Source organism: Perca flavescens, chromosome 5 (genome assembly GCF_004354835.1).
Source record: "Perca flavescens isolate YP-PL-M2 chromosome 5, PFLA_1.0, whole genome shotgun sequence".
NCBI lineage: Eukaryota > Metazoa > Chordata > Actinopteri > Perciformes > Percidae > Perca > Perca flavescens.
This window is the reverse complement of record NC_041335.1, coordinates 6,609,238-6,629,151: the sequence shown is the minus strand read 5'-3', so window position 1 is coordinate 6,629,151 and position 19,914 is coordinate 6,609,238. Positions and strand designations below refer to the sequence as shown.

The window sequence follows — 19,914 nt, the reverse complement described above, 5'->3', positions numbered from 1 at the left end:
GGGTGTAGTGCTGCCACTTTTTTTCTCCAAGTGAGGAGTATTCTCAGTTTGCATAATCCAGTTGAAATGGATTTATTTTTAAGCTCTTAAAGATCCAATAATCATTGAAGTGTATGTCATGTAAGAGAGACAATAAAAACAAATGGAATAGTCAAAGTTGTTATATTGACATTTAACATGTGTTAATTGATTCACAACGTCAACTTGCGTAACATGCAAGAAAACATTCCACCTTAAAAGTTGCAGGTAGCTGCTGGCGGTAGCCTTTGAGCGGCACAGGGAATTTAATTCTTTTTTTTCTCAGTCCTTGGCTAGCTAACTGTTAACTAGTAAATATGACAAAACAGCAAAACATCCATTCATTTTATAGTTATAGTTGACTAAAGTATGTACACTTTGTAGGAACAGAGGTTAAATAACCTTCGAAGCGAGCAACAATTTAACGAGTGCGCTCCGGTACTTAAACAAATAGCATGACACCGCTGTCAGTTCCCCTGCCTAGCACCTATACCTGCTGGCTGACTGCAAGACACACTGGATGAATGCCAAAAATGTAAATGTGGCGCACAGAAGCCCAAAAAGGATGTGACATGTTTCCTGTTACAAACATAGCTTGTCGTGACAGTCCAACCATCTGGACCATGGGCCCTGTGCTCAAGGCCAGATGAAAGACATTTGCCCACTCTTTTGTATATTTTCTTTTCTCCCCCTCCACCGAATGCAATTCTGTACTGACCTGATATTGTGACCTAGTTAAAATATTCAGCAGTGGGGATATTTTGCAAATTGCATTTGCACATAAATGTTGCCCTGCAGCTATGCACCGCCTTTAAACCTCAACCCACATTCTGAAGTAGACCTTGAAGCAGGAGGTGCTGGGGGCATCTCTAGGAGCTTGTCTTCTAACTATCTATTTCATACTCTTTTGACTCATCCTGTTTATGTAGCATGACAGCTGCTGCACTACCTGCACACCACAAAGATCAGCAGTCTATATGGTCCGATGAGGAGCATGGTGCCTAAGGGCTAAATAATTAGTGGGTTATTCCCACCATAGGCTACACTACAGCGACTTAATTACTTGGCCCACTGATAAAGATTGTTGCAATAATTCACCCAAACAAAAACATTGTTACTTTGTTCAGCCCTCCATCTAAACATCAGATTAACTTTGGAATTGGGACAGGTGGACCAGGCCCCAGCAAGTAAGTTTGCTTCCATCCTTGGACTGTAAAACAAAATACATTTATATTAAATACCTGGACAAATATTGTTGAATACAAAATATCTAGGTATTTTACATGGTCTCATATTGCAGGGAGACCAGGAACAGTTTTTGCAATTTTTAGCATTACATCAAAAACCATTTACACTGGAATAACCAATTTGTTATATTATAAACTTCTATTCTGTCAACTGCTGAAACAATGTATTTAAGTGGTTTTATGAAATATGTACAAGTTGCAAAATTGATTTTAATAGAGGCTCTCCACTGTTACTACCATCCCAGTGTACAGGGACGGTTGTAACACATCAGAGACGGTTTAACATGTCTAGAATATACATAATTAATCAATCATATACTCAAAATGTAAAATATCAGTTATCAGTCATGTTATTGTGACTATTCATTTCATGTTTTTAAAGCTACATTGTGTAAGAATTTCTCCCATCTAGTGGTGAAATTGTATATGACAACCAACTGAATATTACTTTCTAGCCCCTCCCATTCCGATTGCGTTTTAACTGCTATGGTGGCCGAACCCGAAATTAGCTCTTATTATCGCAGCTTTTCTAGCCACTCCAATTGGTCTTGTTGCTTTGCCTGTCGCGTTGTCGTTTTAATTTTCTTTTTCGCTTCCATGGCAAGTAATCTCCCCCTGGCATTCGTCACGGTGCAGGGTGCCATTGAGTGTAAAAGGGCGAAAGGCGGAGGTATGTCCCTCTTTGGCTAATGTATTTTAAAGATGGAGGCGTAAAATGCCGGCCGTCATTCAAGCGCCTCAAGCCTGTATGTATTCTGAATGATTCTGAATGGCAGATTCTACGCTTACAAGAATACTTTGATTAGTTGGTGGAAGTAATTACACATGAATGAGCACATATTTGTGAACACATTTTCTTTTTTGCTAAGAATCAACTCAAAAAATATCACAATGTAGGTTTAAGTAATGATTACCTTTTTTTCATACTACATGACAAAAAAAGAGGCGAAGCCGTCAAATTATATTTTGACACCCCGTCCCTCTCTGTTGTTGAGAATGTTTGAGTTCATGTTTAAACTTTTTTGATGCGTTCTACCCATTAAATCATTGACTATGCATTATAGTTGACATTAAACATTTAATTTGCAATGCACAGTGCACATTTTACTTTTAATGTGCACATTAAAGGGAAACTATGCAGTTTTTTTTAGCTTAATTTACCTTAACTTAAAGGGGAAATCCGATGTTAAATGGGTTTTAGATATGTTAAGTATGTTAAGTCAACCACAAGATTGAGGGATTTACCCTTTAACAGCTTCAGAGTCATTGGAATGGTTATATGACTTTTTCTGGGGTGAATGGTGGCCGTCTCGCTTCCCCCTAGCGTCTGTGAGCAAAAAAACCAGCCGTGCAACTTTGGGCCGTGTAATGAAGGCGAATAAACAGCAAAGAAATTGCCAAAACTGCATAGTTTCCCTTTAATACCAATATCTGCAACTCTATCCCTAACCTTAGCTAGTTTTTAAAATATAAATGAAACATGGTTGGTGATACTGGGATGGTTGTAACGCCCCGTTACAATTGTCCCAGTATCACCAACCATGTTTTTATCTCATGTGAACTAGCTTGACTGCTAGTTTGACACTTTCTGACTGCTAGCCATTTCTATTTTTAGCTTACAAAACAGTGATTCTAATAATACTTGTTTGAATTCATAGCCATTTGATCTTATAACAGCATCCAAAAAAAGTACATCAGAAAGAAAAGTAATTGTTTTACCTCAAAAACAACCTTTGGTAGATAACGCCGTCAGGAAGTTTCAAATGTGGCTCCCTTTTTTAGCAAGAATGGAGGGAAACTAACTGAGCATGAGCACAGTGAGTGTCATCACTCTAGGTTGTTTCTGATTGGAGGAATTCAAGGTGTTACAACCATCCCTGTTACAACTGTCCCTGGTCTCCCCCACTACAATTTTGAAGATGTGACGATGCTTTATCAAAGACATCACAACAAGTTTGAAAGCCAATCATATATGTCACTTAGACAGGTGTGATGTGGAATCCTGCCACCTCCAAAACTCCTTGAATTAACTTTTCAGTGAAGTAGAGGACACATTGTTTGGGTAAAATGACCACTTTGTTACAGTTAGGGAGCCATAGCAAAGTGTTTGCACTTTTTGTTGAAAACCTGTGTTGACTGAAAGGATATTGATGACAAGTAGGAGGCGCGTGCCTCGTCATTATTGTGTATGAGCAGGGGTGCAAATAATATAAATCTGTGGAACTTTGACCAAAGCTGCACTAACCTTGTGGCTATTTGGTTAATTGCTGCTTGACTGAAAGTTGGACTTCCTTGTGTTTCTGAATTTTCCACAACTTTACTTAACAAATTGGTCTCATATCGAGACCAGACAAAAATGTGTTCACTTGGCGAAATATCAGCACTCAGATGCAGCTCCCAGGTTTTGATAAAAAAAAAAAAACACAGTTTGAGTCTCTGAAATATATCGATCTACTGCTAGCTAATGTAAAGCTACTCCAGTATAATTGGCTGATGCAGACATACACAACTCCTGTTAAATTGAAAAAAACACAACAGTAATATAGCTGACCTTTGTGTTAAATGCAATATGGCTAACGTATGCCCTTATAACATTTATGTACTGTGTCTGGGAGTGTGACAAAATTAAAACATTCTGGAGAGAGGTGATCAATAAAACTTTGTTCATCTTGTCTGTGAACATTCCACTTCACTCATTTTGAATTTGATGCCTGCAACACGTTCCAAAAAAGCTGGGACAGGGGCTTGTTTACCACTGTGTTACATCACCTTTCCTTTTAACAACACTCAATAAGCATTTGGGAACCGAGGACACTACTTGTTGAAGCTTTGTAGGTGGAATTCTTTCCCATTCTTGCTTGATGTACGACTTCAGTGGCTCAACCATCCAGGCATTCCATTGTCGTATTTTGCGCTTCATAATACGCCTCACAATTTCAAAGGGAGACAGGTTTGGACTGCAGGCGGGTCATTCTAGTACCCGCACTCTTTAACTACGAAGCCACGCTGTTGTAACACGTGCAGAATGTGGCTTGGCATTGTCTTGCTGAAATAAGCAGGGACGTACCTGAAAAACACATTGCTTGGATGGCATCATAAATTCCTCCAAAACTTGTATGTACCTTTCAGCATTAATGGTGCCTTCACAGATGTGCAAGTTACCCATTACTTTTGCTGCTGAGTAATTTGTAATTGCTTTTCCAATGACTAATGTGTAATGACTGAGAAATTGATTACAGTTTTCAAGTTATTTGCCCAACACTGGTCAACAAAATTATTTAGAACAGCTAAATCTGGCCACTTAAGCCAACAAAACTTAACAAGAAAAGGCTAAGCATTTGGACCTTTATCCTCGAAAATAATTACAAACAAATACAATTGAAAGGTGGAATAAAGCTGATAATCTCTGAGCTAGCTGCTGAACAACAACGTCAGCTAACGTTTTTACCTAACCTGACACTTTATAAATCACAGTAATAATGATCAATTTGACACATTGTTCTAACATTCAGCAAATTTAGTTGCTTATGTTCCAATTTGGGTTCTAATCTGCGCCATGGAATTACCAACTTCTTCTCTGGGGACTACCAACGTTAAACTTCACAACCACACTTCTGCTCTCCCTCTGACAGATTAGATAGAGACTCAGCCAAAGGCGGTAGTCTGGCACAACCGCCTCCGATTGGCCAAAACTATGTTTCTGTTGACCCTTTCCTTGACTGGGTGCATAGCATTGGCTACAGCCACCTATGATATTAAACCTGTTTTAAGTCCTTTGAACCTGTAATTGTTGGTTCCTCTGTCACTAACAGACAAGTTTACAAACTCTCACTTGAAGCACTTAATAAAATTGATTAAAATAAAAAGGGCGCTGAGATGAAATTTAGGGGGAATTGAGCCCCCCCTAAAAAGTGTCTAAAATCGCCCATGCTACTACTGCTACTAATAAAAGCGAATTAGGCTATGACAATAATAGGCTGATAATAATAATGAAATAGGTTAATAAAGGTAGGCTGCTAATAATAAATGCCTCTTCATTGAAAAACATTTTTTTTTTGTCATCATCGGTCCTTGCTCCGCTCTGTAGCCTATGTATGAATAGTTTGGGTGCAGACCATGACATTTGCTGATGTGAGCTACCACTTCCTGATCAGCCTCAAGTGAGTTGACGCGGCTGATAAGCGAGTGCGGCCAATGGGAGCGCAGCAGGGCGGAGAGCAGCGGCAGATTGTACTACAGTGGAGAACTGCCGCCAACAGTAGACGCGTATCCCGCTCCGTCTGTCGCTATTCAGCATCTTCTGGTTAATGGATTACACAGTTTCCCTCCAAGTGCAACATCAGCTGGCGGTGTTCCCGACACACTTCTGCCAGGGCTACAGTGTGGAGTTACAGGTACATTTATTTTCGCATTTCTCTTCTCAGTCCCGTCTTCTTTTCTCCTTCTCTTGAGAAAGAGCGGTGCATGCGTGCAGAGGAGTGTGTGTGACTTTATGGAGATGCTTTACTGCGGGGGGGGGGGGCATGGTTGTCGTGTTGCATGCAGAGATTTTTTTTTTTTTTCCTCGCCGAGATTCTTGTTGCGTTCCGCCGGGAGACGAAGCGGAGCCGGGGGCTGCACGCGCGGTGCGGTACACATGGGGGTTTAAAAAGTCAGCAGAGCAGCCTGGTGGAGGTTGACCTCACGTCTCATAAACAGGTCCCGCATGCTGGAGAGCGGCTGGTCTCTGACGGGGGGGGTCTGGCCGGGGACACCCCAGGGGATCCTTACGGAAGTCCCCCCCGAGATAGGCTGTGACTGAGACAGACATCAGAAATGTAGGCTAGTAGGTAGGCTATGTCTTTATACTCTTCCAATCAGAGATTTAACTTTCAGCAAACAACAGTGCTATTAAAAGTACTGCATCCAAGAGGCAAACGCATCTGTAGGCTACAGTTGCCTTGGAAATCTGTTTCAGAATTTCAAAATAAGGTAAATTCTGCAGTTTGGCTTTTTTTTTTTTATTCTACTGTGGACAAACAGTGACGAATATGAAGCAAAGTAACGATGTCAGCATCAACATCCCATCGGAGGTTGCTCTGCATGCAGGAGAACGGCTGGTCGATTCTCTCAAGGTGACATTTATATATATATATATATATATATATATATATATATATATATATATATTTATTTATTTATTATTTATTTTTTTATATATATATATATATATATATATATATATATATATATATATATAAGTGGATTAGAAGCAGTGATGTATCAGCTTCCTCACCTCTGTGGAACACTTTGCGGTGCTTGGTTACAGCTCATAGGAATCCTAATCACATGAACTGACATTATGGGTCATAATGTCAAAAAAATAACAACTTTTCCTTATTTATTTTTTATTTTTTTTTATTTGGTTGTAGACTGGAGGTCATAGTTTACCACCTTTTTTATGTAGGCTATCATCCTTAATGGAATGAATGGTCTATCTGTAAAGCACACCAGAAGAGAAAGGACCACTGATAGATAAGTTGCTGTGCTCTGGAAATATACATTGCTAAACATGTTAGGGATGCAACCAAGGAATATTTGCATTATTGAATAATGTGTCTTTTGGTGTCTTGATAAATTGATTCATTATTCTGTTGATAAAATGTTTACGAATAGTGAAAGCTCTAAAACGAAACAATACAAAATCTAAATTCAATTCTTTCTCTCTTTCCATCGTTTACTTGCCATTCAGGACTTCAGTGATCATTTCCTTCTTGTACAGAAAAGCAAAAATAGAAACTACAGAACAGGGTTGTTATAGTCTGATGTCTCTGAGGTGGCTCTTACTAATTAGATTGCTTTGTTTTCCATGCACAGCCCAAATATGTTTTTTCTTTTCTTCTTTCTACCTAGTGGGATGTACACTTTGATATTATAAATTAGGGCTGCAACTTTATTATTATTAAATCAACAACATTATAACTAGAGATGTTCTGATACCGACATCGGTATCGGCTCCGATACTGCCTAAAATGCTGGTATCGGTATTAGGAAGTACTGGAGTTTATGCACCGATCTGATACCACATAATAAAGCCCTAAAGAAAATCTACGTTAAAGTAGTTTATTTATGTTCTTTTTCCGTTTTAATTGACTGTCAAACTGGATAATTAAAGAAAGTTCTGGGGCATTCAGTGTTTGTGTTTGTTCATGTTTCACAAAGAGTTTAACCTGAGCCAGACCGACAACAAAGTAAGAAGAAATAGTATCACATCCATACAGGTAGTATACAATTGTTGACAATTAATTGATTATCAAAATGGTTGCTGATTAATTTTCTGTTGATTGACTTATGGGACATTTTTTCAAGTTTGCTCTATTTCAGTGTTTTCCTAGACTATCCGATTTCTTTAAGGAATGCAGCACCACTGAAAAAACAAAACCCAAAATATGTGTAATCAGCAGATACATCGAAATGTCTTTTGAGTACAGTAGTTGTTACTTTGTTCAAACCGTAGATATTTCATTTTAAAACAAGCCCTCCTTTCTTCCTAAAGCACCCGTTTAACACATACTTAAGATCCAGATATGGATATGTTTTATTCTGCAGCCTCCAGCATGATGGAAAAGAATAATGCAGCATTTCACCAACCAGGCGCTCTGAGCTCCATCTCAATCTGCCCAATTTAAAATTGACTCTTTCCCCACCATCTCCTGCTGTAAACCACAAGATGGCTCCATTTTGGCACCATGGAAGCTTTCTCAAAATATTTGCCCTGACACAAACTTGTCTCTATCACTTCAGCTCTCTTCTAAGACACCACATGAGAGTTTGTCACTAAATAGCAACACGTTACAAGCAGCCTCAGATAGTAAAGCTCCTTCATCGACCCTTTCTTTAATGATTTTCCTGCGTCTTTGCAGGCCCTCCAGTCATCTTTTCTATTTTCGAAGAATTTAAAGAGGGGAGCAAAAACCTCTTCCATTATTCCCCAGTCTGCTGTCTATAATTTGCGATGCCTATAAATAAAAGACTTTGAAGCTCAGTGCTTCGATGTCATCAATAATTGTTTGCTTTTGTAAAGTTAAAATTGCCCTGCTTCTTTGTTGCTTCCATCGTTTTCTTGCAGCAGTTGTTTGCTGTTCCATCCCCATTATTTCTTTTATAGAAGGTCAACTGAGATGGGTCTGAGGATTTTTATAAATAGCACACAAAAAAACAAACAGCTCCAATAATCTAGGGTGAACACATTCATTTTGACGTAGTGTAGAAGTGGTTTTGAAGCAAACAATTGAGCAGAGTCGGCCGCATCACAGAGGGAAATGTGGGCTTCATCAAAGGTGATGAATTTTTTCCTCTAGTCTTTCATAACAGCAGAATGGCAAATGTTGGATTTGCAGAACATGCTTCTTTTTTTAAACTGACATACAAACTGCTTTTTCATTTGTAGTTTCTAAAAGAGATATCCAATGAAGCATCCAGAAAGTGACACCTATTCTGATTGACAGCCCGAGCATCATCATCAATACACCATGACGCTTTAGTGAAGTCATTGCTTGGCAAGCTAATAATTCAACTCACAAACCTGTGAATGAGTTTGAAGGTGCATTTTTATCACCAAATGATGACGAAAAAAAAACCATGCTTAAATTAATAAGGAAAATGACCCTTTAGTTTTTAAGGAGTCCGCCATTTAGTATTACACTTACCCAATGTTTGGTGAATTGAGCGAGATAGATAAAAAAAAAAGAAAAAAAAGAATGGTAAAATTTGATGCAGCACATGCAGAGGTATCAGCTGAATCCAAATCCAGCCCCTGGACTTGCAGATTGAGGCCTGGCAAACTTTGATCAAATGTACTCGTAACGTGCCTGAAGTGCTCACTGTGATCACGTCAAGTCTTTAAAGGTCAGGAGGATATAAAATGCAGTATATGAGACGGGGCTTAAAAATCTCTATTGTTTCCATAGAAATGCAAGCAAGATCTAATTTCATTTTTGTTAGCTGGATATGAACCAACCCATAGGAAATAGGATGAATACATTGAACTGTTTGCTATGGTCACTTGACTAGTTCAGAAGAAAATGGCACACTGTGCATTGACAATAGAAATAGAATGAGATAACACACTTCAATGCTCACAGTTCTTCGCAATGGCAACAGTACACATAAAACTGGCCACCACTCTGATCCGTCCGCTCTACTGTTCTACTATTCTACTATTCTACCGTTCTATTTCTATGAACTACGAAAGCCTTGCCTTTGCAAGGGGGGAAAAATGAATAGTATCTTCTATATAGGAGTTACACTTTTACTTCTTTATTAGGCTGTTTTTAAGGGCAAGACAGCCGTGCTCAAGGCTTAGTGCAAGTTCGGCAACATAAACAAAAGCCTTCACCGTCTTAGTTAAGTACAAATGTCTACTGTGTAAAACATAATGGAACTGTGTATAGCTCTGACTTAGGTTAAAACAGTGTAGATATATGAGCACATGTCTAATTAATATTCACTGCATGTAGTCTGATGACTCATTCAATGTGAATATTAAGTAGCCATGTGTTCTGCTGGAAGAGAGAAAAAGTAACTTGTTGCCTGAGCAAGCTGCTGAGTTTGAAGAATTTGCTTACTAAGAGAAACAGTTAGACCCAATATCAGACAACTTTTGTTTCAATATGTTTGTAGCGCCTCCCTATTTGTGCTGTATAATGGCAGGATGAGAGCAAACTGAAATATTGGTTCTCTATGTTTATGCCTGTGGAACAGATGTAGCCAAAGTATTGGCTTGCTCACCGGTAGTCTATTGAGTACTGGCACTTCTGATTTTTGTCCACATGAGTACCGTACTGCGCACCACCACCTCCTACGCACCCCTAAACACATAGCAGCTTAACACTGAGAAAACAGCGCTGTGTTAACAAGGATAATTGTAGTGGATAAGCATATTATTGTAACCCTGATTGCTAGGCCACTGTGCCACTGCCCGAGACTGGAGGACACCTGTGATTCAGCCCACAGATGGAGCATGATCCGTCCGCCCCGACAACCACCAAATCCCGCACACCAGACCAGCAAGCCGCGGCGATATGAAGCCGAGATTGCGCGCAGCAGGACAACATACTGTACTTGTACTCTGTGCGACACACAAGCACGCTCTCCAAAACACTTTTAATTGATCTTCGACACACTTGCACAACTTATGCAATAAGAAAATACTCTTTTTATGTCTGTGTCTTAATCAGTTTTCTTACAAAAGGAGCTGTACACACAACCTTATGACAGCTGAATATTTCATCACTGTACTGTATTTAATCAAAATAACCAAAATAATAGTTTCCCACAAAATAGTGGCAAATGAAAATGCTGCGTCACTTTGGAAAAACAATAGCCATAGTGTCTGGTGAGCCCTGAAATGAAATGCATACAAAAACACATTTCAAGTCATACATTACCAAGACAAGCATGTAAATATAAATATATATCCAAGACACATGCAATGATCATGTCATGCAACTGCATGTACAGGCCTCTTTTGGTCCAATTCAGGGACTGCTTATAGGCTATAACATTAGTAAGTAAGTAAGTAAAATGTATTTGTATAGCACCTGTCACAGATAAAAATCACAAAGTGCTTCACAATAAAATGCAATACAACACAAGAAGTCACAATACAAGCAAATTGAAATACAAATAGAAAACGTAACAAACAACCATAAAACCCCTCGACTAAGTAAAAGATTGGTTGTTAGATAATTGCATTAACGAGGAATTTTACAGATGTTCCTAATAATCTTTAAGTTGAGTGTATGTTATTCTGCGATTATTGTTGTTACTTTCTTTCATGTTGTCTCGATTAAATTTGGGCATCAATGGTCTGCACCCCCAGCCAGCTCCCCTTGCAGACTTGATGAGATGTGGATTTGGACAGCCATAGACACTCCAGGACTTCCCTGTGCCTGTTAGGTCTGTAAGTCTGCAAGTGTGTGAAAGTCCAGACATTTGGTACGTACCATTAGGATACACAGGCTGGTATCAGTGCCGATACAGATACAGATCAAGCAGATCAAGGTATTGGCCAGGTCCATACAGTTTCTTTGTAAATATTATTATAAAATTCAGTGCTTTCACTATTAGTATCATTGCTTTTAGCTGACTCATGTTACTTTACGTACTTAACTTTGATACTAATGAGTTTCATGTGTTGAAATAAAATGATTTTAAATTTGGGAAGAAGAGTAGAGCTGCAACCATAGAATGTACACACAGATGGACGACATGACAGCTCCCCAAAAGGGAAGCCAAAACATCTTGATCGCCCGCTGGTGGCAAAAACCTGTTTAGTCTTCAATGTGAAAGGAGCTGAACGACGGTTTAAATAATATATAAAAATATTAAACACAAACAAAAAAGTGTTTAACAGACTTTGGTATACATTAAAAGGCTCTTCAACAATGAAATGGGTCCTTGATGGAAGAGTGTAGTCAGGGTTGAGGATGTGAATCATTTTCCTGAATCCGTCATCCTCCACCATTGATAGTGGCCTCATGTCAGTTACCAGCATATTCAGGATACCATCAGTCAGAACAGCTGTTTGCTGTGGTGTGCAGATCTTCCTTAGAACATAGTCACTAATGTTGGGTTGTTTCTTTCTGAAGGGAGAGAGACAATATGAGTATGCATAGTAGCACAGTTTATGTGAAATTAGGGCTGCAACTAACGATTACTTTTATTGTTGATTAACCTGTTGATTATTTTCTCAATTAATCGATTAATTATTAGGTTATAAAATGTTGGAAAATGTTGATCAGTGTTTTACAAACAAAGATGACTTCCTCAAATGTCTTGTTTTGTCCACAACTCAAAAATATTCAGTTTACTGTCATAAAGAGGTGAAGAAACTAGAACATTTTCACATTTAAGAAGCTGGAATAGGAGAATATATATATATATTTTTTTCATAACAAATGACTCAAACTGATAAATTGATTATCAAAATATTTGGTGAACAATTTAATAGTTGACAAATAATCGAATAATCGATTAATCATTGCAGCTCTACACTTAACTCACGTAAAACCTTCTTGTTTTAGTTAATGATTGCTGATGTAAAAGGCAAGTACAGACAAGGCCACTACAATATAAACAGACATTTAATAAATAGACATAGGGGATAAAGCTATGCACTGACAATACAAGGAAAATGTATATATTTCATCAGGTATTGTTTAAGTTTCTGTTGTGAAGAAATAAAGAATTCACTTTAGACTGTCTCTGACTAATGGCTTGAAATATTCCAAAAACTCCATAATGTTACCTTATACTCCAGCAGAGGTGTATGAAGTACTAGAGACCCATACTTTAGTAAAAGTACAAGTGCTCTATCAAAAAAGTGACTTGAGTAGAAGTTGAGCTGCTCTTTAAGCACCCCACTTAAGTGGAAGTACTAAAGTATTCATCATTGTTTGTACTTAAGTATTGCAAGTAGTTTATTTTAAAATGTACTACTCAAGTACTAAAAGTAAAAGTACAAGTATTGTGTAATGTAGTTATTAAAGAAAGCAGTCAAATTTTGAATATCATATTGTTGGAGTTCAAGTCGCAAGCTCCTACATTGCTGGATATGAAGGAAGTTTCTGAAATAAACCCCAAAAGCTACATTAATGTCACAGCTGTTATAACTACTATTATCTGATATAACAGTGGGTTATTAATCACTTATTAACAAATACTGAAATAAAATGTGTGATGTACAGGAAAGTCTGTTTATATCTATGCAGGAAAGTTAGCAAGCTAGCAAAGTCAGATCATTCTGATCAGATCAAATCAGCATCACAGGGTAAAACGGAACATTCGGTACTCACTGCAGAGTGAAACAACTCAGGACTAGCTTAATCTGCTGCAACAATAGCTAAATAGAAAGAGTACAAACTTACATCGTCTCTGACTTCTGAATGGGCAACTGTAATGAAAAGAAACATGACGCGATCTAGGGGATTTCTTACGTATCTTACATAATTATCGTACGTAGCCTTAACTTCACAGTCTCCATAGCGTGAGGCATTCACAACAGTAACGAGTAATGATGCAGAACATACAAAATGTATCGGAGTAAAAGTATTAAACTCATCGAAAATATGTACTCAAGTAAAAGTGGAAGTAGGAGAAAAAGATAATACTCCAGTAGAGTACAGATACAGCTTTTTAGTACTTAAGTACAGTAGTGAAGTAGTTCTACTTGGTTACTATACAGCTCTGTATTCCAGTGTCTCTTTGACCTAATTTCAGCTAATTAGCGTAAAATAAATCTGCCATCTCCAGCAGATTTGTGTTCGTTTTGATGGCAAACGCAAGATTACAGGTTAATTTTACAAACGTAACAGACCGAAATATCTTCTGTCCGTTTTCTCTCTGTTTTTTTTTAAAATAGCTTTATCGGGGACCTGTTTTGTTTATAAATTAGAACCTGTAATCGTGCATTTGTCTCTCAAGATGGAAACATCATCAGCGCTGTACAACAAATGGATACTCCTCATTGTAACTAATTAAGTTTAAGTTTTTTAAATTTACTAACTTACTATGATTCCCTATCATCTATGGCTCCAACATGCTTCTTCTTCAGGTGCTCACACAATGATGATGTGCTGCTGTGCCATGTAAAGTGCTCCCACACTTTTGACAACTCCGGTTGTACACCTTTCTCCTCTGTAATGTTAGCCTCTGACTCTGCACTTCGCTTCGCTGTAACGTTAGCCATTGACTCTGCACTTTTCTCCTTCTTCTTTGTCAGCGTCATTATAAAATTATGTTTTTCTACATTCATTCAGTCACAGTGGGCCGCAGACTCAGTTCTTAGTGTAAATCTACGTGTCTTTCAAACCCCAGCCCACAACTTTGCATCGCTGGTTTTCTGTTCAAAGGCACATATTATGCTTTCCGTATTTTCTAGCATATCTACATTGTTATAATGTAGGATTTTCATGTTAAACGTGGCCAAAACTCCAAATAATGAGGTAAACGTATTTTAGAGAAATCCCGTGAGCTAAAATGTTCAGATTTTCAACTGTTCTGAACGCTCAGCTCAGTTTTTTCTACTCTTGGCTAAGTGTTACGTAACTGTAAGCCGGCCTTCTATGATTGGTCATCTGCTCTAGGTATGCAGGACTGGAATGTTTTTGTTTAAGCTACTGCGTTGTTAACATTGTCGCATGTAGCTACATGCTAACGGCTGTAAAATATGTAATCTTGGCCCAATTTTGGGTCACATTACTGCTGAAACATTTCTGATCGGGTAGTGTTTGGTTCAGAAGCCTTTGTGATTTTTGACTGTAGAAAGTGCTGCTTCGTTCCATTACAATCTAACGTTTGGTAACTAGTGATAAATATTAAGTAGCTGCATGCTAACATGAGATAGCTGTAGTCTTGGCGGCCAATACTGGTCATTTCTCCCCAATTTTGATCACTTTACTTTATTAAGCCTTTATTGGTGATTTTTCACGGTATAAAGTCCTGCTATATACTCAGTTGCAGTAGCTGAATTATAATGCTCATTATGTTTATTTTTGCACTGGATGACTCCAAATATGTCGGAGAACTGTTTTAGACAACACACATGCTTGTGTAGCATTGCTGTGGGTGTATCAATTCTAAATACTATCGGTCGATTAATCGGTTATCGGCAAATACGGCCCAACCTAGCAATCGGTAAAATCACTATCGGTCGACCTCGAGAGGTAACGCTACAAAAAATGAATTGGACATTTCAGTGGTTGTATTTTAAGCTACAGGAGAACATATGTTATTTTGTATTCCCTGATCGGTTGTTGCACCAAGAGAGTCTTTTAAATCTTAGACGGAGTCGATATATGGATCTACACACTTCATCTTACAGTCAAGTGCTTTGTGAATTAGAATTAGTGAGCCTTTTACCAGTACTTGGTATAATACTAAAGAGATACTGAATTTACAGTCTCTTGCAACAGGTGTGTGCATAGGCTGTAATATTTCCTTGACAGCGGATGATTTTCATTTTGAATCATCCAGCTTGATGTTGTGCCTGCACTGCAAAGAATTAATCTCATTAGGCTGACCAGTGTCAGAATTTTATTATCACACCAACTCAACATTTGCTCTAAATTCTGCTTTGGTTGAACACCAAGCCAATTATATTACTGAAGTGCAGGCCGTCTGCCCAGTGCACATGTTAATGTTTTCACTCAGCAGATCTGTGGACGGCGCTTAGGTCACACTGCATGGGAATAGGCCACTTAGCAGCAAACACAAAGTAACTGCTCATTGTTTTGACCTCAAGGCATGGCATTACAATTTGGCTTGCCTTTGCCTCCCCAAAGCCAAAGCAAAACGACAGAGACAGAATGAGAGGCAGATCAGTGCACAGGGCTCTGGGATAGGAAGTACAGTCTCTGCTATGTGAGTGTGTAGCTTCACCAGTCTGGCTAATTTACCCTCCCCCCCAGGAGCAATGTTTGTGTCTCTCACTGGCCCCGGAGCACCAGCTGGACAAAATGCTGCTGATGATAGAGGTAACAGTTTCCAAAGACCTTCCAGGTCACAGTGAGCACAGGGAGGCCAGACAGCTGCTCTCATCCTTATATCTGCAGCTTTTCCTTTCTTCCTTACTAAACCACCTACCAGCAGGTAGTCTCATTTGTGCTGAAGATAACATTTTCTTAGCCAGATTTATTAAAAGACATGCTAATACTGAACTGCAAAATGACATTATGTGACATTTAGTGATCTAAAAGTCAACTGAAACCAAAAGCCCCTGGGCAATGATGGTCTGTTATTGACCCAAACAATTAAGTCACATGTTCACAATAGAGATGAACAAGCTTGTCAGATAAGGTGGAGCAGAACTCCAACAGAAACCTGAAGGAAAAGTGTAACATCACTATACCAAAATTAACTGTTGGCGGTCACGAGAAGGTGGTGGGGAAATTGATTAATTGCAATAATAGCGTAACTAAAAAAAAAAAAAAAAAAAAAAAAAAGAGTACAGTGAGGAAAGCACAACTATTCCAACTTAAACGATTAAACGGTTTCAGGGTTTCCCCTAGAACGTTTTCCAGCAGCGGTGCTGAAGTGTGTGAGATTTATTTTGCGCTGTGGGAAGATATTGTCTTCTGACTTGGACTAAGACACATATTTGTACACAGTTGTGGAAGTCAAATAATGTTTAGTAAAATGTTTTAAGACTTTTCAAGATCCTCCTGGGCTTCTGAAAAAAAGGTGAAGATTATTGATGTTACTAACGTTAATGTTAATTGCTGAAGAAGCAAACAGTATTAGCTAGGGATCTGCATCTTTGGTCTAAGGTCAATGTGATACATTAAAGATACATATGCAGCAACTACCAATGGGATACGATCTGATTCACCCCTTATTGTGAGGCAGTGCAATTCTGTGCGTATTAAAAGCATATTTAGTCTACGGAGAACAAGACAGGTTGCCCGATCAGCAACTGTTTTATTTGGAGGTAAAACTAAAAGTAAGTGCATCAGTAATGTTGCTCATAATAGGCTTTTTTCACAGCAGACATTTAGACATAGGTGTTACTAATGAACGATGGCTCAGTTAGTGTCCCATTAAGTCAAGACAGGAGCTGTGTTCGGAACCATTGCCTCATTCTCTCACTATTCCCTAAAGTGTTTATTAAATAGTGACCTATATAGGGAATGACCAACGAGATTTCGGACATTACACTGACATTTTCTGAACATTGTTGCGTCAGTAGATGCGCCAATATGTGTGCCGGTTATTTGTGTGATGGAAGCACACAAACCATGTAAACAAACCAAAACAAAAATACTTATAATACGTCCCTGAAATACAAAATGTGCACTCAGGAGGATAGTAAAATGTTTTATATATATTGCATGTTAAATTTCTAATGTTTGCAGATCCTTCTGCTTCTTCTTCTCCTCCGGGAAAACCACACTGCATTGTGGTACACGGGAGAAAATGTAGGGAACATCGTATCAGAGACGGTTTAGAACCGAGACGCCCCAACTCAGAGTAGTTTCCTGTATCTGAGTCACTTGGGCTCCGCCACGGGCCACGCCTCTTTAGGAGACTAGCGGCAGTGTGAGTGTAGGGCTGCACAATTAATCAAATTTTAATCACGATCACGATTTTGGCTTCCCACGATCAAATTCAGCTGATCGAGCGATATTTAAAATGATTCAATCCGTTCATAGAATGCTCTGTATCAAAGTTTTTTTTCCAAAGCACTGTAAACCCTTGTCTGATCACGTGATCAGAGTTGTTACCTGCACCGCGCAGCTTAGTTTCTAGATGTAGACAGTCACAGAAGACAGAGTAACGTGAGGAAAATTCCACAACCGATATATAAGATATAAGTCGGTCCTGAGGTTTACCAGTAAATGCAAAATTTTTGTCCCGTCGGTGTTGTTTGACAGCAGGGAACAGTGCTAGTTTGTGTCTGTTAGCTCATAGCTTTAGCGGCAGACTGTCGCACGTCCTGCTGTTGGAATCCTCTCCAGTGAAATACAATACAAACAAGGAAGTAGGCTGCTCTTGTATTGATTTCTGACCATTTTAAGACGAGGGGAGAACATTTATCTTTGTTTAATATCATTAAAAGTAAATCAAGTTTTTGCTTTCTGCTTCTATTCTTTAAAAATAGACAGAGGAAGAGAGTGATCTGCGCGAGTCAGCGCCACATTGAACGGCACGCTGCAGTCCGTGTGTGTGTGTCGGGCGGGAGTGAGAGAGAGAGTGGCCGTGCCTTCTAACGTTCTAATGTTGGGTTTTACAGGCAGCTTTGTACAATTGCAACTCCACTACCGCTCTGCAAAAGTGAACTCAGAGTCATCTTTGACTAATGTGCAGGGGATCTTCTATGCTAGTTTAGAGGTCCAAGCCAGACTCGTCTTCAAATCCAGATGTATTATAAGACCAACCAGGTCAGACTCCGTCTGCTGGCGGCTGCTTTGCACTTATGGCCGATATTGCGAAACAATTTTTACCTCAACGAGAGGTCTCGTCACATTTTAATCTTGCGAGATCTCGTCACACCTCTAGTGGACTAAAAAGTGAAGGAAATTAACCGTTGAAATTAAGCAAGAATGCTGCAGCAGGCAGAGGTGAAACTACAATGTAAGTTGGAGGGCAATTGTCCAGCTTGTATTTACCTTCACAGTGGTGAAGTGCTCGTTTTGCCACTGACAGGCTCAGATTAATATTCTAATGGCGTTTTTCCATTACATGGTACCTGCTCGACTCGCCTCGACTCTACTCGCCTCGACTCGACTTGGCGCACTTTGCAGATTTTAGTATTTCCTCAGCGTGGCTGGTCGTCATAGCGACTGCCGTGGGCGTGGCTTGGTAGCGTTGCATTTCCCCCAATGATTTCCCCCGACTCATTTCCTGGTTCTCCTTCTCCGTAAACAACATGAAATCAACAAGATAGTTAACTTTTACTGCTCCAGATTTCCCACCGTGGTCAGAAAGAACAGGGGGGACACTTTGTTTCTCTCACTATATGACTCTTGAGTCACTACTGCTCTTGGAGCTAATCGCGGCACTCTCTCACTTCTCCTCGCGCCACCACACACACACACACACACACACACACACACACACACACACACACACACGGCGACTCGACACACACACCAGCGCACAAGTATAAACAGGCCACTTGTATACGTATATGCTACGGAGAAAGCTCTGCGTTGAGCCTCCGGCAGCAAAAAACACCGCTGGCTAAACTATTTAAAAATGCCGTCTGTCGCTAGCAATCATAGATATAGAACTATATCTATGCTAGCAATGCAGTGATCAGTGACGATTCTTTCCGACCAATCTGTAGCCTGCAGGGTTTCACGTCACCTTTTCGGCTCGCCTCACCTCGCTTGGAACCTCGACTGAGGGGGTACTGAAAAAAGTACCTGTTAGCAGGTACCAGGTACTTTTTTTCGTAATGGAAAACCAAAAAAGGCAAGTAGAGTCGAGGCAAGGCGAGTAGGTACCATGTAATGGAAAAGCGCCATAAGTGTCTGACAACATGGAAACATGGAAAGGATTCTTTTAGAGATAGATTAAAACCTCTTTAAGACCTTTCTGTTTAACCAGAAACAGCTCTGAAGTTGCTATCACTAAACCCACCAGACTCCATTAAAAAAGCAAAACTTTTAGCGTGTATAAAGCAAACATATTTTCACGTGTAAATCGGTAAACTATGTGTTTATTTCAACCAAAACTGGAGATGTGATGATTGGAAAAGTGGAAAGACTATCCAAAACGGCTTTTCATAGTTTTATTTGGTTTCTGTCGACTTTAAATTAAGTGTATTTTATGACGCTAAAATTACTGTTTATTTACTGGAGTCTGGTGTGTTTAAAAAAAGTATCTTACACTTTAACAGAAAGGTCAACCTCCATTGAAATCCTTTCCATAATGTTGTCAGACACTTGGACTATTAATCTGAGCCTGTCAGTGGCAAAACAAGCACTTTTGTGAAGGATAATACAAGCTGAACAATTGCCCTATTAACCTACATTGTAGCTTGTTTTGCCGCTTCCGACTGCAGCGATCTTGCTTTATACTGGACCAATGTCAAAGATCACTTAGACAGAAAAACATTGGAAAATAGAGGTTGAAAAAAACGGCAGTTACAATTTAAGGCCTAAAG

At 39.2% G+C, this 19,914-nt stretch overlaps 1 protein-coding gene across 1 annotated transcript in view; it reads left to right on the top strand.

Annotated features, from left to right (window-relative positions):
* The first annotated feature begins 5,492 nt into the window (after window positions 1–5,492).
* The window catches only part of zmat4a (zinc finger, matrin-type 4a), a 238,844-nt gene continuing 224,422 nt past the window's right edge, over window positions 5,493–19,914 (top strand). Inside the window, exon 1 of the mRNA XM_028578250.1 lies at window positions 5,493–5,659. Within this exon, the coding sequence (XP_028434051.1) occupies window positions 5,573–5,659 (87 nt within the window). The 5' untranslated portion in view covers window positions 5,493–5,572. The remainder of the gene's footprint in view (window positions 5,660–19,914) is intronic.